We start from the raw sequence: 13,661 nt of genomic DNA, 5'->3' as shown, positions 1-13,661 counted from the left end.
CTGTCATTCAAAGAAAGGTCCGACAGACTTTTTAACTTTCCATATTTAGGCATCAACTCTACTCTCAAATTCAAGTCCTTGGGGGAATTTTTATAGATTTCCTAGTTTGGGTCAATTTTGTACCTTCCTTTTTTATAGGAAGGTCACGGGCTTTTTTTTTTTTGTATTGAAAAATTCACCAAGACTATGAAAAAGAGAAACTCGAATCGACATTGTAGATAGAAGAAAAGATTGTGGAACAATTCGTTAAATATGTCACAACTCTCCACAACCTTGTATTGAGAGATATCTTGTATGCAATCCGCCAAGCCAGTCTTGTTGCTTTTCGTTTTGAAGAAATAGCAGCTAACAGTCAGTGCACATACAACAAAGCTCGTGCCAACTTGGTCAACCAATACTGAACTGTAACTCATCCAAACTTGAGAGACGATGACTCAATCATGAGTTACAGAGCCTACTATACAATCAACAAGGCATCATTCGGGGCTCTTGTCAATAAACATCAGGTAACAAAACTCGTAGCGGTTATCCTGAATATGTGCAAATCGTAACAATTCTCTGGCGCTTTGTTAAATACCATTCTGGCTAATGAAGTGGCATTCAAAAAGATATACACTTTGCAAAAAAAAAAAAAAAAAAAAAAAAAAAAAAAAAAAAAAAAAAGTAAGAGATTGCCTTTGCTACACTTGTGAGCAAATGGCGCTTCTTATAGAAGCATTTGTACTTGAAGAACATGGAAATAATTGTGAACACACACGCATATATATATACTTTACTGTTATTGTTTGCTTCACAGTCTGTGTATTGAAAACTCTGCTGGTAGCTATAATAAAGTCTCAATCAACCATTACTATTTCTGTTTGAAGAACTGACGTTACCATATTCTTTTGCGTCTGTTTATAAAAGTCACTTTTTATCCCTAAAAATGCTTCTTCATTACTCACAATTGGCTAAGATCCACGTCATGTTTGCTTAAATTTGCAGCAAAACAAGAATACTCGCTTGTTGAATGTACAGAATCTTTGTCTTTTGTATTTGGTTTACCAGTGATTTATTGCTCATCATCTTTAGTCAGTTACGAGACAATAGATAGATAGATATACATTCTCTTGACCTTGAGTATTGGTCACAGATATGATTGGCTATTGAAGTAAAAAATTATCACCCAAAAAGTTAAAAGTTGTCGCTTAATGACCCTATCTCTATTTAATGGGTTCCATTCGGTTATTTCTCTTTCGCTCTCCCCCTTTTTTTTTTTCTTTCTTTCTTTTTCTTTCTTTTATATTTATTTTTCCTTTTAGAATGTTATTTACTTGTTGTTGTAAAGATCCTGAATGTGCTTGTTTACAAGCATTCACAGAATCATTTAAACGAATAGAATACGATGCTCTTTTGGCTGCTGGTAAAGTGAAAGAACAATAACATTCTAAACTCATATGGATTAGAAATTGGTCAAGCATTATTACAAGAAAAAGACCAAGATATTGTATGTAACATGATATCATGTTTATCGTTACTCAAGCGATGTAGGAATATAATGCATTTAAACAAAATTTAAATGAATTAAAACAATTACGCTGGCAAATGGAACAAACCAATGAGGTACATCATACTTTGTATGTCAGTTTATTCAACTCTCTTGACTATTAGACAGTGGCACACTTGAGAAACGAAATCAAGACATTAAAGACAAGCAATCTTGGACTCGTACAACAAATTGACAGTTATGAAAAACTTGCTTTAAACAACAAACAAACGGAAGAAGCACTGAAAATACAGGCAAGTCAATATATACAACAACAGCAACAACTTTGTCTAACAATAAAACAATAGATCCTGGATCTTCAGCAGGAATTAAATCAACTCAAGAAATCTGAAAAGAACACCAAAATCAAATACAATCGACTCAATACAAGTTTTGGTAATGAAATGTTGTCATGCATCTTCCAACTCACTCTCGTATCACTTGTTTAGAGACCCTTCAATTGACTCACGAGGCACTTGTGAAAGAACACGATGCTATGCTCTCTAAAAAAGAAACTCAACTCGTTCCAGCTAAATCTTTTTCTGATCAAAACAAGGTAAATGAGGGCTGTGTGACCCTGTTTGTTAACATGCTTAAATAGAATACATGTCTGGACATGATTCTGCCTGAGCCCATTCCCAACACAAAACGACCGACCAAAGTACCCGCGGAAGGTAAATTAGCAAAATAAGGCAAGTCATTAACAAGGTAGAATTCATGCAAAAAAACCCCTTTGATGCACTACAACGCGTGACACAACACACATTAGACAAAATTAATGCTACAGACACACGCGTCCTTAACCGTCGATTGAGACGTGTGTTTGATATGTCGGAACTGAGTGACCTAAGTAATTCGATTTTAAGCACTATTTTAGTTGAATTATCCAATTATAGGACTCAATTTGACTGGGTCCATGACACACCATACTTTTATCCATTAGTGGCTAGTATCCAACAACTCCTCACAGAGATCAGCACCATGCGAATGACACTCAATGATCTGCAGGCTGATTACGTCAGGCGTATTGAACGCCTTACCACAAGTCATACTGTCTATACGTCCATGGTGGCCAATTACAACATCAAGCATCGTATCCCTAAAGAATTCCCTCAACGTATCAGGAAACGATCAGTTGAAAATAAGGCGTCTTTTATGCAAGGATTGATGTCGTTTTTTAATGTCTAATTGGAAATAAAATCCCATACAAAATTCGTTTTTTCGTAATCCACATTGGTTCTTTTCATCGTTCTTAGTTCCTGTTGATTCGCTGAAGCTACAGATATCGCATGAGACAAGTACACTGGTCTATCTAGCTTACTTACTTAACACAAATTTCGTCACTTGGCCATGTTCCATTTTAGGCACAACGCCTAGTCCATGATAAATCGAGAGATACAGCTGATCAATCTGTGTTGGATCTTCTAATGAAGGCTCTTGTTCTTTTTCTAATTCATACAGTTCTGCTTCAAGTGCTTCTATTTCTTGCTTTAATGCTTGATGGGCTTGTTCTTCTTGCCATAGTTGATTCGCCATCTGTGCTTCCTGGGCCTCTTGAGCTTCTTTTTGAGCTATATGCGTCTGATAGGCTTGTTCTAGTTCTTTTTCTTTGTTTTCCAATGAGGTATAGTGATGCCTTAAGGCTAATGAGGATTAGTTTTCTCTTGTTATGTTTCTAATTACCTTCCAAATCTTGCTGGAGTGTGTGTACATGATCATCCGTTTTTTCTTCAATCGCCTTTTCTGTCCTTATAATAGCTTCGAGTGCATGAGGTAATGAACACGCGTCTAGTTTCGCTGAAAGTTGTGTGAGTTGATTGACAAGGTCCATTATAAGGAAGAGAGCGAGTCAATTGCCCGGTCACACAGCATGTAATGGATGATTTAAGCCACCATTTTATCAAAACCTTTTTTTTTTCTCTCTCTCTTTCTGCATATTCTTCATGTCATTAGAACAAGAACAAGTCCAAGTGCGTTTTGTCACTCAACAACCTGAATATGTCGTCAGTGATGCACCTATGCTTTTACCTTCCAATATTCAAAAGGATGGTCTATCTCAAATTGTAAATAGTTTATTAGATCTAGGTAAGTTGGACACGATCATGGCATCCTTATTGACATCTCTTTAGAAAAACCTGTTCTTTTTGACTTTTTAGTAGAAGGTCAATTACTAAGAAAAAGTATTGTTGATTATTTGAATGCTGCTCGACTCTCTACTGTAAGGTCTTTTTTTTTTTAAAAAAAAACATAACTGATTGAGTTGATTAGGAAAATGTAGTGACGATTGAATATGTTGAATCCATGCTTCCTCCAGTTCCTTTGACAGCCTACCAACACGATGATTGGATCAGTTCAGTCAGTGGTCATCAAGGTCTGTTCTTGACAGGTTCTTACGATACCATGGTACGTGTATGGAACAGTTCAGGCGAATGCATCTCTACTCTGATGGGTCATACCGATGCTGTCAAATCAGTGACTTTTGGCCAAGTCCAAGGCACCCATGCCACTGTGTTCAGTGGTGGGTTAGATCATGCTGTCTTGGGCTGGTCATTCAACACAGACGATGCTACTTATCGTCTGATGTATGAATGTAAAGGACACAAGGGCCCTGTTGAATCCGTGGCCGTCGATAGAACCCAACAGTATCTGGCTTCTGCTTCTGCAGACAGTCTAGTCAAGATCTGGACCACACAAGAACCCGAAGAAAGTGAGGTTGTGCATGAATCCAAAAAGAGAAAAAAGACAAGTGATCGTAAACTCAAGACACAGACTGTGGACCTGGAGGGCCATGTGGGTGGTGTGAATGCTGTTGTGTTTGACGGCCTTGATGCCAATGTTGTCTATACGGGTGGTTGGGATCATTCAATCCGTTCTTGGGACATTGAACAGCAAGTCAATTTGACAACCAAGGTAAGCCTCTCTACAGGGAAACATGAATCTAACTCGCTTTATAGAATTGTGAAAAAGTCGTTTTAGATGTCGACTATTCAGCTCAAGCTAAACTGTTGGCTACAGGTCATACAGATCATACGGTTCGATTATGGGATCCTAGATCAGAAGGTAATAAAAGACAAAAGAGAACAATGGGATTGATGTATATGATAGATGGTACCAATGTCAAGACAAGTCTCCGTGGTCACACAGCCTGGGTTTCTTCTGTTTGTTGGTCAAAGAAATCCGAATATACACTATGCACAGGTTCTTATGATGGTACAGTACGTGTATGGGATATTCGTAGTAGAGAGCCTCTTTATACAGTAGATCAAACAGATAAGATCTTAAGTGTTTATTGGGATTACGATCAAATCCTTGCTGGTGGTGAAGACAAGAAATTAAGCATTTATCAAGCCAAATAAAATAAATGTTTGACATCTTTCATATCATAGGCAAAATCGATAATTAAAATCTTTTGGTCTTGGCTTGTACTAATAATGCGTGTCTCATCAAACATGACATCAAATACCCAACTTGTATGACACCTTTTAAATACTTGAAGGCATTGACCTGTCTGAATATCCCAAACACGAATACTTTGGTCATAGCTACCACTCACAATCTTGTCCTTGTCAAAATAAAGTGATCTTACAAGACCCGTATGTCCTTCACAAGTGAGTAGACATTCACCCGTATCTATCTTGTGAGTCTATGTATCTTATTTGGGCTGTTATTTTACCTGCATGCCACACTTTGATGTTATTGTCATTACTCCCACTCACAATCTTGGTTCCATCAAACTGGACGCACGCTAATCCATGCGCATGTCCCACAAAATCACGTAAACATTGCCCTGTTGTCATGTCCCATAATTTGATGACTGTGTCTCCTGAGGCAGACACTAATCGATGTCCCTTGAGCTGAATCGCATTCACTGGTCCTCGGTGACCTATCAGTGTCTGTCTATGCTGGCCTGTCTGTCTGTCCCATAACCGAATCGTATTGTCCTTGGAACAACTGGCGATCCAATCTTGATCAAAGCAGACGTCCAGTACACCCGAGGTATGTCCCCTCAGACAGAACAAGACATGATATGTCTGCATAGACCACACAAGCACGGTATGGTCAGAAGAACCTGTCACTATTATAGATTGGTCGTATTGGAGACAGAGGACACTGGCTTGATGACCCACCAAGGTCTTGAGACACTGACCATGGAAATTCCATATCTTGACAGTCCGGTCTCGACTGCCTGTGATCATCTTGGTCTGGTCAAATTGAACGCAATAGATACTGTCTGTATGGCCTAAAATGGTCTGCATTTGAGCATGGTGAGTAGGGTGTGTCCAACGGTCCTTGAGGATCAGTCGTTTTTGGTACAGGTATCGGTAATCAGAACAGACACCAGCAAGAGGGCCATGGTGTCGCGTATACAATTGACGCCATACATGATTATCTTTACAGAGTGCATGCCAGTACTGGCATACACGCGTGGATTCTACCAGTGACTTTTTATCACAAAATGAAAGAATAAGACAGGCAATTTCAATCGGCAGACAAGAGATAAAGTCTATTCTTTTTTCCTTTTAGCATGAAATATACGTAGGTTACACGAATTACCTATGGCATGGTATAAAACAGAATTGGACTTTTGAAATCCTTCATCCATACGTGTTTCTTTTTTAAAATAACGTTGAAGCCTTTTCTCGGTAGTTTGCTTCATAAAAGAAATAGAAAAAAGTTTATGGTACATGTATATATATATATATAAAAAAGAATGTAAAAGTGAAAGGGAGTGAAATTCAATATAGACTTTGTTTTTATTAACTCTCCCCTCTCCCCCTTTATTTCTCCTATTTTATTGCATATCTCCTTAGTCAGAGTCAGAACTAGAAGAACCAGAGGAACGATCTTCATCTGAATCTTCTTCTGAGGATGAAGAAGAACCTACATAGAATAAATAATAATAAGTCTATATACAATGTGAACTATGGTGTTTACCTTCTTGAGGATAAGCATTGAATTTGTCGAGTTGGTCTTGTAGTGTCTTGATACGTTGATCTTGTCGTTTTGTAGAATAGTTTGTTCTTAATCTTTTAGCTTTCTTTTTTGCTTTTGGGTTTACAAATTCACTTAGACGATGTAATGTTTGAATGTCCAGAGAATCAATGTCTAATTCAATCTCTTGTTGTCCATCCTATCCAGACAATTTAAGCAATGACTGCCAATACAACATATGTCACTTACTCCTTGTAAATTAGGCATTGAATTCTGAATGATGGACACCACTGTATCCAGTTTATCTCCTGTCAGTTCATTAATCATCTCACTCAATTCTTTCTTTTGTTCAAATGTGAATTCTTCTTTCTTTGGTTCTGGTCTTTTACGTTTTACACGACGAGGTTGCTTTTTAGAAGATTTGATAGACGCTATTTGTTCTGAAATACTGGCAATATGACGTTCTAGTTCAGCAATGCGATCATCATCCTCTTCTACATCACTTGTCTTGGCTGCCTTGGTCTTTTTCTTTTCAACCACTGGCTTATGCTCCCATTTATCACGAAAGACCTTTTCAAACTGTTTGGCCATTGAATAAATAGGTAAACTAGGTGGATTGTACAGATAACAGTTGGAGAACATTAAACTCATATCACTTTCAAACTCATCTGCTGTCCTATATTCCTGCTGTGTCAATTTACGTTCCATAGTCGATAGATCCATCGGTCGTTTGACAATGGTGGGGTAATCAGGTATATTGAGTGCAACTGGATCCACTGGTTGAAGAAAAGGGTAGGAAATAGCTCTGTATTTAGCCCGTTTCATTTCACGTAATATCTGACTACAAAACTTGAGGTCGGCAGACAGAGTGCGTTTGTTGTGTGTGAGTGTCTGTGGATAATCTTTGGAAGGCACATGGATTTCACGTTTAGGTCGATTCAGATCTTCAGAAATAGGTTTTGTGAAATGCTCTTGGGGTGGTGGCGACACAGAAGGCGAGAGTGCTATTTTGGGTGACGATGGATGAGACGGTGGCATTTGACGTAAACTCTTTTCAAACGCAGATTCGACATTTTGACACAAGACAGAAATCATGGCTTCAGGTCCATTGTATTTAAAGCAATTGTTAAAGATGAGTCGCACATCTGAAATAAAGTCCTCTACAGCCGTGTATTCAGATTGATTGAGTTTTTGGTCAACTAACAGTAAATGCATGGGTTGTTTAATGATGGTCGGATAATCAGGTACGTTTAGTTTGACATAATCAACTGGGTTCAAGAATGGAGCAGCGTCACGGTGTTTCTTTAAGTTGCGCATGATGGCACTGCAGTATTTTTGTTGATCAGGTGTCATGGTCTGGAGGGGTGGTGAAGGTAAAGTTTGACTAAAATACATATATCAATTTTTTTTTTAGAAAAATACGCGTCTAAATACGCGACTTTATTTTTTACCTTTGAAAAGGATATGTGGATTTCAACATGAGTCTACAAAGGGGAGGAAAAGAGAATATGGATAGCTATAAAAAGGAAAATATGCATATGTTTTTTTTTAATAAAAAGGAAAGTTTTTTTTTTTGAACTTACTAGGATACACCGGGAAAAAATTCAAGCAGTTTACTTATCCACTAAAAATGAAAATAAAAAAAATGAAAAGGGAAAAATGAAAAGGGAAAAAAAGAAAAAGGAAAATAAAATGCCGCAGTGAGAAAGCCACTGTGACTAAATTTCTTTCAGTTGACTTTCGTGTCATATCGGAATATTGACGTAAGCCAATCATAATGCTCATGACGATGATGGATATATAGCTTCACCTAGGTCAATTATCCATCATAGCCAAGATAAGAAAGAATAGTTTATGTTAATACGTAACACATATAAACATTGATTGATTTGAAACACATTATACATTGTAATACGATTCATTAGCATAAAGACACATAGACACTCTCTCTTGTCATCAAAGTAGACTCAACTTGTAAATGGATTACCCGATGTAGATCATTTGCCCTTTAGACCAAGATGCGTTGTCTTGACAACGGTACCTGAATACGATCAATTCATCTTGATTACTCGATTTGGAAACTGAGAATAAGAATCCATCATTTACAAAATAATAAGCGAAAGAAAAGAGGAAATGACCATTTTGGTAAGGTTTTCCAGTAAATACAAGGTTAGTTGTACAATTTGATGATGACCAATTTCTTATTCATATACCAGTCTTTTATGGACTCAGCTCGTTTGGATAATAAAATATGCAAATTACCATTCAAGCGTGTAGAAGAAAGAAAATAATAAATGTTTCGTAACCATAATTGAATGCCTCTAATTAAATGTAAGCATGCTTTCTTTTTTTTATAGTGATGATTTTGCACCATTTAAGCGAGAATTACCATATTTAATCGTGTAACCATGGTTTTATTAAAACAAATAAAAGATTACGTTATTCAATTATTTTTAGTACTTGTCATCTGTTATTGTTTGTTGTACATGTATTAAAAAAACCAAAACTTGGATTTTATACCGAATTTTTCTTTTGAAAAAGAAAGCCTCATTTTTAGTACTTGTCTAATCAAGAAAAGTTACTCTCTGAATTTCAATTTAGAGTTGAGTAATTTTTACTCTAAAAGTATTAGTCAGTATCTGCTTAAAAGAAATTATGTTCGCAAACCCTTTTATCAATTGAAATTGACAATTACGAATGAATATATCGGAAATGAAAGTATCAAAAAAAGAAAGAGGAAAACGTGGTGTTTGTAAGCAGCAATATTTAGTTGAGTTTTTGTTCGTCATTTCGTTGGGTAAAAAATGTGGCGTGAGCTTTTTTATTTTTTTTTTGAAATTAGAAATCCTTCAAGTGTATTGTCCTACTTTTAGGGAAAAAAGAGGTGGGGGGAGGAGAATTCTATCGCGCTATTATCATTTTAACCTTAATTTTTTCACAAGATATCATTTTCATTTAAGAATTTTCTATCGTTTAACCAATCCTTTTTTCATTTTAAATCTCCCACAGGGCCCAAGTAAAACTTAAAAATTTAATAAAAGGATTTGAATGATTGGATAACCATAAAGACCCGTTTTTTGTACAACTTGCCTTCTTATATTCGGGCAATTAATATAAAAGAATTGGCCTGAGCGATTATAAAGAGTTAATATAAAAAGGCCATTCTTTTTTTTTGAATTTTAATCAATTTTCTTCTCTCAATGTTGTCTGTTAATAACATGTTGAACAATTCATACAAAAGACCAGCTGTACTTGATATCAGTAACTTACTCAACACGACTTATGAATCACCAAAGAGTCCATCTTTGTCACCTTCTTTAACATCTTCTCCAGCCAGTGTTTCATCTTATGCAAGTTATCCTTTCCCTCAACAACAACAAGGATGGGAAGATATGAAGCATGCATCTATGCATGGATCGCACACACCTATTTCTATGGCAGATGAAGACCTTATCTATAAAGAAGAAGAAAAAGAAAGTGAAGATGAACTAGACACAGATGAAGATTCACCTATCAAAGCAAAACGAAGAAGAGCCAATGCTAAACAACTCGAAGTCTTGAACCGAGTATTCGATCGTACCTTTTTCCCTTCAACTCAAATGCGTGCTGAACTTGGACGTCAATTAGGCATGAGTCCACGTACAGTCCAGATCTGGTTTCAAAATCGTCGTCAAGCTATGCGTACAAGAGAACGCCAGCGATTAATAAGACTTCGTAATAATAATAATTAATTATTATTGTTCATGTTGTCATTTTAGTTCTCTTTTTTTTTTCTCTCTCTCTCGCCCTTTATTGCCGGTAACACCCCCCCCCCACCTCCCTTATTTTTATTTTTTCAATCTCCACTTCAAAGAAAAATACCCTTTTTTTTTATACATACTTTTTTTTTTTCATTTATATATATTTTTTTAACTTATGACTCTTCTTTAACTCCATGATACACTTTATACATACACAATGCTTTTTCGTTTATACATATTTCTCATTCTACAACAACAAAAAAATTGCCTTTCTATGTTTTTTAAAATTACAAGCTGGTTTTGTCCTTTTAATATTTTTTATTTATTAAAAAGTTCTAATTTCTGTCCGTTTCATCTATCATATGATTTTTCATGCGTATACCTAAAATAGAAATGTTTACCATTAATGTTAATCCAAATTGGTGTTTCAATATTTTAGCAAGGGATTTGTAACTTTCTTTATTTTTATCTCCGCGCTTCTTAAAACTCATCTTACTTTACCACGCTTCATTCAGGAAAAATACCTGAACCGAGGAGGAGGTTAATTACCTAAGCCAATCTGATTATCATTTAATCTAACTTGCGTTCTTTTTGAAATCCCTAAGAAATGTGTAAATATGTATTAGACTTAATTCTCCATTTCCCTTCTTCTTTCTCTCTCTATGCCTAAACCTCTTCATACAAGATCACCTAAAGTCGTTTCATTTTCAGTCAAAAGAAAGCAAATCAATTTCAACCTATTGGAAAGAAACAGGTAAAAGAGATGGTGTAACCTATTGTCATCTTATATGTGAATAGTTCTCAAACGTCGTTTCAATCTACTGAATGTAACCTCCTTTGCATTTTTGATAAGTATTATGAAACTGATCCTTTATAGAAAGCATATCGTCACCAGCCTGGTTATCAAACACTTTTACAAGAAAAGGAAGATCAAATTAACCAACTAAAGGCAAGTATCTTCAAAAAACGCCCTTAACTGATTGGTCTATCAGACAGAACTAGACAAGACACAACGAGAACTCAGTGCTTCTAGACACCAAACAAGATTGATGGAAAATGAAAGACACCAATTTGAAGCAAGTGTAACCAGTAAGTAGAGCGATTCGTCATCATTTTTGTATAACTTTTTCTTTTAGAAACATGTTCTCTTGAAAAAGATCAAATCCAGCTTGAACTCAATATCCTTAAAGAGACCCATACAGAGAAAATGCAATATTATTCCTCTACCATGAATCAGCTATACAAAACTATTCAGGTACTCAAACAAAGATTATCGAAATATGAAGATGAAGCACAAGAGGACCAAGAATTATTCTTAGATGAACATTATGATCAATATCAAGCAGAATATGAGTTTATCAAAGATGCTTATCTCTATACAACACAAGAAACAACACATCAATCCTCTTTATGGTCTAGTATTCAAGTAAGTCTATGTTGCTTGAATCTCAATTGACCTGTAATAGAATACAACATTAGCTATTCAACATGAAATTCAAAATTTCCATGCATGGAAATCTATACCAATTGTAGAACTTGTTCAGCTATTAAAAGATGACCAAAAAAGTAATCATCCTACAACCATGAAATCCTTGTTATTCGGTAGATTAAAAGAACGTAAATAAAAATCGGGAATTTGCCATGATAGTGCGATTCAAACCTTATGTATCTTTTTTTATAAAGTGATGAACTTGCTTCTTTACTATGTCTTTAAAGAACTTTTTTTTTTTTTTTTTTTTTTTTTTTTTTTTTTTTTTTTTTTTTTTTTTTTTTTTTTTTTTTACAGAAACCATTTAAAATTAAAAGAGCGTTTTTTATTTTTAATTCTTCTTTTTCCTTTTGATTTCATCTTATTTGGGGAGGCGACATCATGAACAATTGGTTACACGTAACTTAGTTTTTTTATATCAAACAAGAAGCAAGGTCAATTGACGCGTCAAATTAGATTGAGCAGTGGCTTCAGCGTACGATGGGAACAATTCCAGCCTTTGAACGTAACTCAGTAAACTATCAATCACTGGTACAACTTGAACAACTTGATTTCCATACGCCTTTTCTTATTCAACTTGTATTAAAAGGTAAACTCAATCCCTATAAATGATTTATTTATGTGATGTATATAGGAGATCTAAACCTATCAAACGATACACAACTTGATGAACTTGCATTAATAACAGCATGTTTAGGTATTGATTCAGTGGAATTAAGCAGGTTAGTGTACTACCTTATTATTAGCATTTTATTAAAAAAAAAATTTTTTTTGCCAAGATTTTACACAGCAATCGCACAATTAAAAATGAATCAAATGGACACCAAACATGAACTGGATTATTTAAATGATATTAACCATACATTAGATGAGTTCCAAGTCAATGCAGATAAAGAATTAGACAAACTTCAAACGTATGTCGAAGCATTTGTGTATGCTTTACTTATTCTATAGTCTTTTATCCAATCTTCAAGAACAAGCGCATGAGCCTAGAGAACAAGAACAAACAGAGCATGATTTAACATCTGAATATCTTTATTTAAAAGTAACACACATACACAAAGACAAAAATGATTGATAAGTGTAGGAACAATACAATGCTTTAGCAATCGAAAAAAAAGGCCTTACTCTATCTCGTCTGTTTGAATTAGAATCAAGAGCAAATGGCATTGAAAAAGTTTTGAAAGAAAAAAAGCGTATTCTCAAGACATATGAAGGATTACCTTCAGTAAGGTTGTACAGTTTGGTGCTTTCTACTCACTTTCTTAACTCTTTAAGGATATGGTACTTGCTTCTATGAAAGTCAGAGAAACTCAAAAGGAATTGGTAAGAACGAATGATGAAAGATACAAATTAACACTTGATTAGCACCAGCTTGAACAACAAAGAGAAGCCTTATTGACCGAAATAGCCCAGAGTGTACATCATTAACTCTCTTTTTCTCCACAAGCCTGTCAATTTAATAGGAATAATTCGGCACTGGCAGTACATGTTGTATTACAGTAGGTTGTACATCACCCAATTGAAGTAAAAACACTATTTTTTTCCCGTCTTGAATTAAAAAATGGCCGATGTTACTTGTCACACTCTATTTAATTATCCAAGGATAATATTGCCTTTTTTTCTTGATATTACCCGCAAAAAAAAAAAAGAATGTATGGATGTGGATAAAGATTTATCATGTATGTATTTTTTTTTTTTGAAATTCTGCTTGAAAGATTGTCGAGAAAAAAAAAAAAAAAAAGAAACATCTAGACTCTTAAAAGAAACTAAGCTTCATATGATTAAGAAAAAAAAAGGAAATTAACAACCAGAATGGTCTGTCTTACATTAGCTTGTCCATGCATGTTTGTCAGTTCAATTTTAAGAAACATTCTGCTAAAAAAAAAGCTTTTTTTTTTGCGTGTGTATATACATTGTGCATCACTAAACTAAGTATTTCACAAAAAATTTATTCTATGAATTAAACACTTAT

At 35.2% G+C, this 13,661-nt stretch overlaps 9 protein-coding genes across 9 annotated transcripts; 6 read left to right on the top strand and 3 right to left on the bottom strand.

Annotated features, from left to right (window-relative positions):
- The first annotated feature begins 640 nt into the window (after nt 1-640).
- On the top strand, nt 641-1,238 carry B0P05DRAFT_541272 (uncharacterized protein). Its single transcript, XM_051578155.1, has 2 exons — nt 641-1,011; nt 1,072-1,238. The coding sequence occupies exon 1, from the start codon at nt 697-699 to the stop codon at nt 862-864; it is 168 nt and encodes a 55-aa protein (XP_051435027.1). The 5' UTR covers nt 641-696; the 3' UTR covers nt 865-1,011; nt 1,072-1,238.
- A 265-nt stretch (nt 1,239-1,503) lies between these two features.
- On the top strand, nt 1,504-2,833 carry B0P05DRAFT_87498 (uncharacterized protein). Its single transcript, XM_051583887.1, has 6 exons — nt 1,504-1,602; nt 1,651-1,779; nt 1,834-1,921; nt 1,975-2,081; nt 2,127-2,199; nt 2,295-2,833. The coding sequence occupies exons 1-6, from the start codon at nt 1,585-1,587 to the stop codon at nt 2,711-2,713; spliced, it is 834 nt and encodes a 277-aa protein (XP_051435026.1). The 5' UTR covers nt 1,504-1,584; the 3' UTR covers nt 2,714-2,833.
- A 9-nt stretch (nt 2,834-2,842) lies between these two features.
- B0P05DRAFT_587053 (uncharacterized protein) lies at nt 2,843-3,356 on the bottom strand (the record flags this gene model as incomplete). Its single annotated transcript, XM_051582556.1, has 2 exons — nt 2,843-3,168; nt 3,209-3,356. The coding sequence occupies 2 exons, from the start codon at nt 3,354-3,356 to the stop codon at nt 2,843-2,845; spliced, it is 474 nt and encodes a 157-aa protein (XP_051435025.1).
- A 112-nt stretch (nt 3,357-3,468) lies between these two features.
- Nucleotides 3,469-4,501, top strand: B0P05DRAFT_470030 (WD40-repeat-containing domain protein; the record flags this gene model as incomplete). The annotated part of the gene is made up of 3 exons (XM_051574530.1): nt 3,469-3,610; nt 3,655-3,743; nt 3,794-4,501. 3 exons carry the CDS (start codon nt 3,469-3,471, stop codon nt 4,499-4,501), a joined length of 939 nt encoding a protein of 312 aa, XP_051435024.1.
- On the bottom strand, nt 4,413-6,280 carry B0P05DRAFT_541252 (WD40-repeat-containing domain protein). The gene is made up of 3 exons (XM_051578154.1): nt 6,080-6,280; nt 5,199-6,029; nt 4,413-5,155 (listed from the first exon to the last, which is right to left on the bottom strand). The coding sequence occupies exons 1-3, from the start codon at nt 6,210-6,212 to the stop codon at nt 4,869-4,871; spliced, it is 1,251 nt and encodes a 416-aa protein (XP_051435023.1). The 5' UTR covers nt 6,213-6,280; the 3' UTR covers nt 4,413-4,868.
- Nucleotides 6,246-8,315, bottom strand: B0P05DRAFT_87399 (Bromodomain-containing protein). Its single transcript, XM_051583886.1, has 5 exons — nt 8,041-8,315; nt 7,909-7,973; nt 6,707-7,841; nt 6,461-6,656; nt 6,246-6,406 (listed from the first exon to the last, which is right to left on the bottom strand). Exons 2-5 carry the CDS (start codon nt 7,935-7,937, stop codon nt 6,333-6,335), a joined length of 1,434 nt encoding a protein of 477 aa, XP_051435022.1. The 5' UTR covers nt 7,938-7,973; nt 8,041-8,315; the 3' UTR covers nt 6,246-6,332.
- A 1,360-nt stretch (nt 8,316-9,675) lies between these two features.
- On the top strand, nt 9,676-10,188 carry B0P05DRAFT_571512 (uncharacterized protein; the record flags this gene model as incomplete). The annotated part of the gene is made up of 1 exon (XM_051581379.1): nt 9,676-10,188. One exon carries the CDS (start codon nt 9,676-9,678, stop codon nt 10,186-10,188), a length of 513 nt encoding a protein of 170 aa, XP_051435021.1.
- A 619-nt stretch (nt 10,189-10,807) lies between these two features.
- Nucleotides 10,808-11,916, top strand: B0P05DRAFT_541236 (uncharacterized protein). The gene is made up of 5 exons (XM_051578153.1): nt 10,808-10,951; nt 10,996-11,024; nt 11,079-11,146; nt 11,190-11,286; nt 11,334-11,916. The coding sequence occupies exons 1-5, from the start codon at nt 10,860-10,862 to the stop codon at nt 11,651-11,653; spliced, it is 606 nt and encodes a 201-aa protein (XP_051435020.1). The 5' UTR covers nt 10,808-10,859; the 3' UTR covers nt 11,654-11,916.
- A 79-nt stretch (nt 11,917-11,995) lies between these two features.
- On the top strand, nt 11,996-13,324 carry B0P05DRAFT_541228 (uncharacterized protein). Its single transcript, XM_051578152.1, has 7 exons — nt 11,996-12,275; nt 12,321-12,408; nt 12,466-12,600; nt 12,641-12,731; nt 12,774-12,914; nt 12,965-13,012; nt 13,055-13,324. Exons 1-7 carry the CDS (start codon nt 12,167-12,169, stop codon nt 13,115-13,117), a joined length of 675 nt encoding a protein of 224 aa, XP_051435019.1. The 5' UTR covers nt 11,996-12,166; the 3' UTR covers nt 13,118-13,324.
- Nucleotides 13,325-13,661: the final 337 nt, after the last annotated feature.

The sequence above is a fragment of the Gilbertella persicaria genome (assembly GCF_025201335.1).
Source record: "Gilbertella persicaria strain CBS 190.32 chromosome Unknown B0P05scaffold_19, whole genome shotgun sequence".
NCBI classification, from domain to species: domain Eukaryota; kingdom Fungi; phylum Mucoromycota; class Mucoromycetes; order Mucorales; family Choanephoraceae; genus Gilbertella; species Gilbertella persicaria.
The sequence above is the reverse complement of the archived record's forward strand: the minus strand, read 5'-3'. Positions and strand labels throughout refer to the sequence as shown.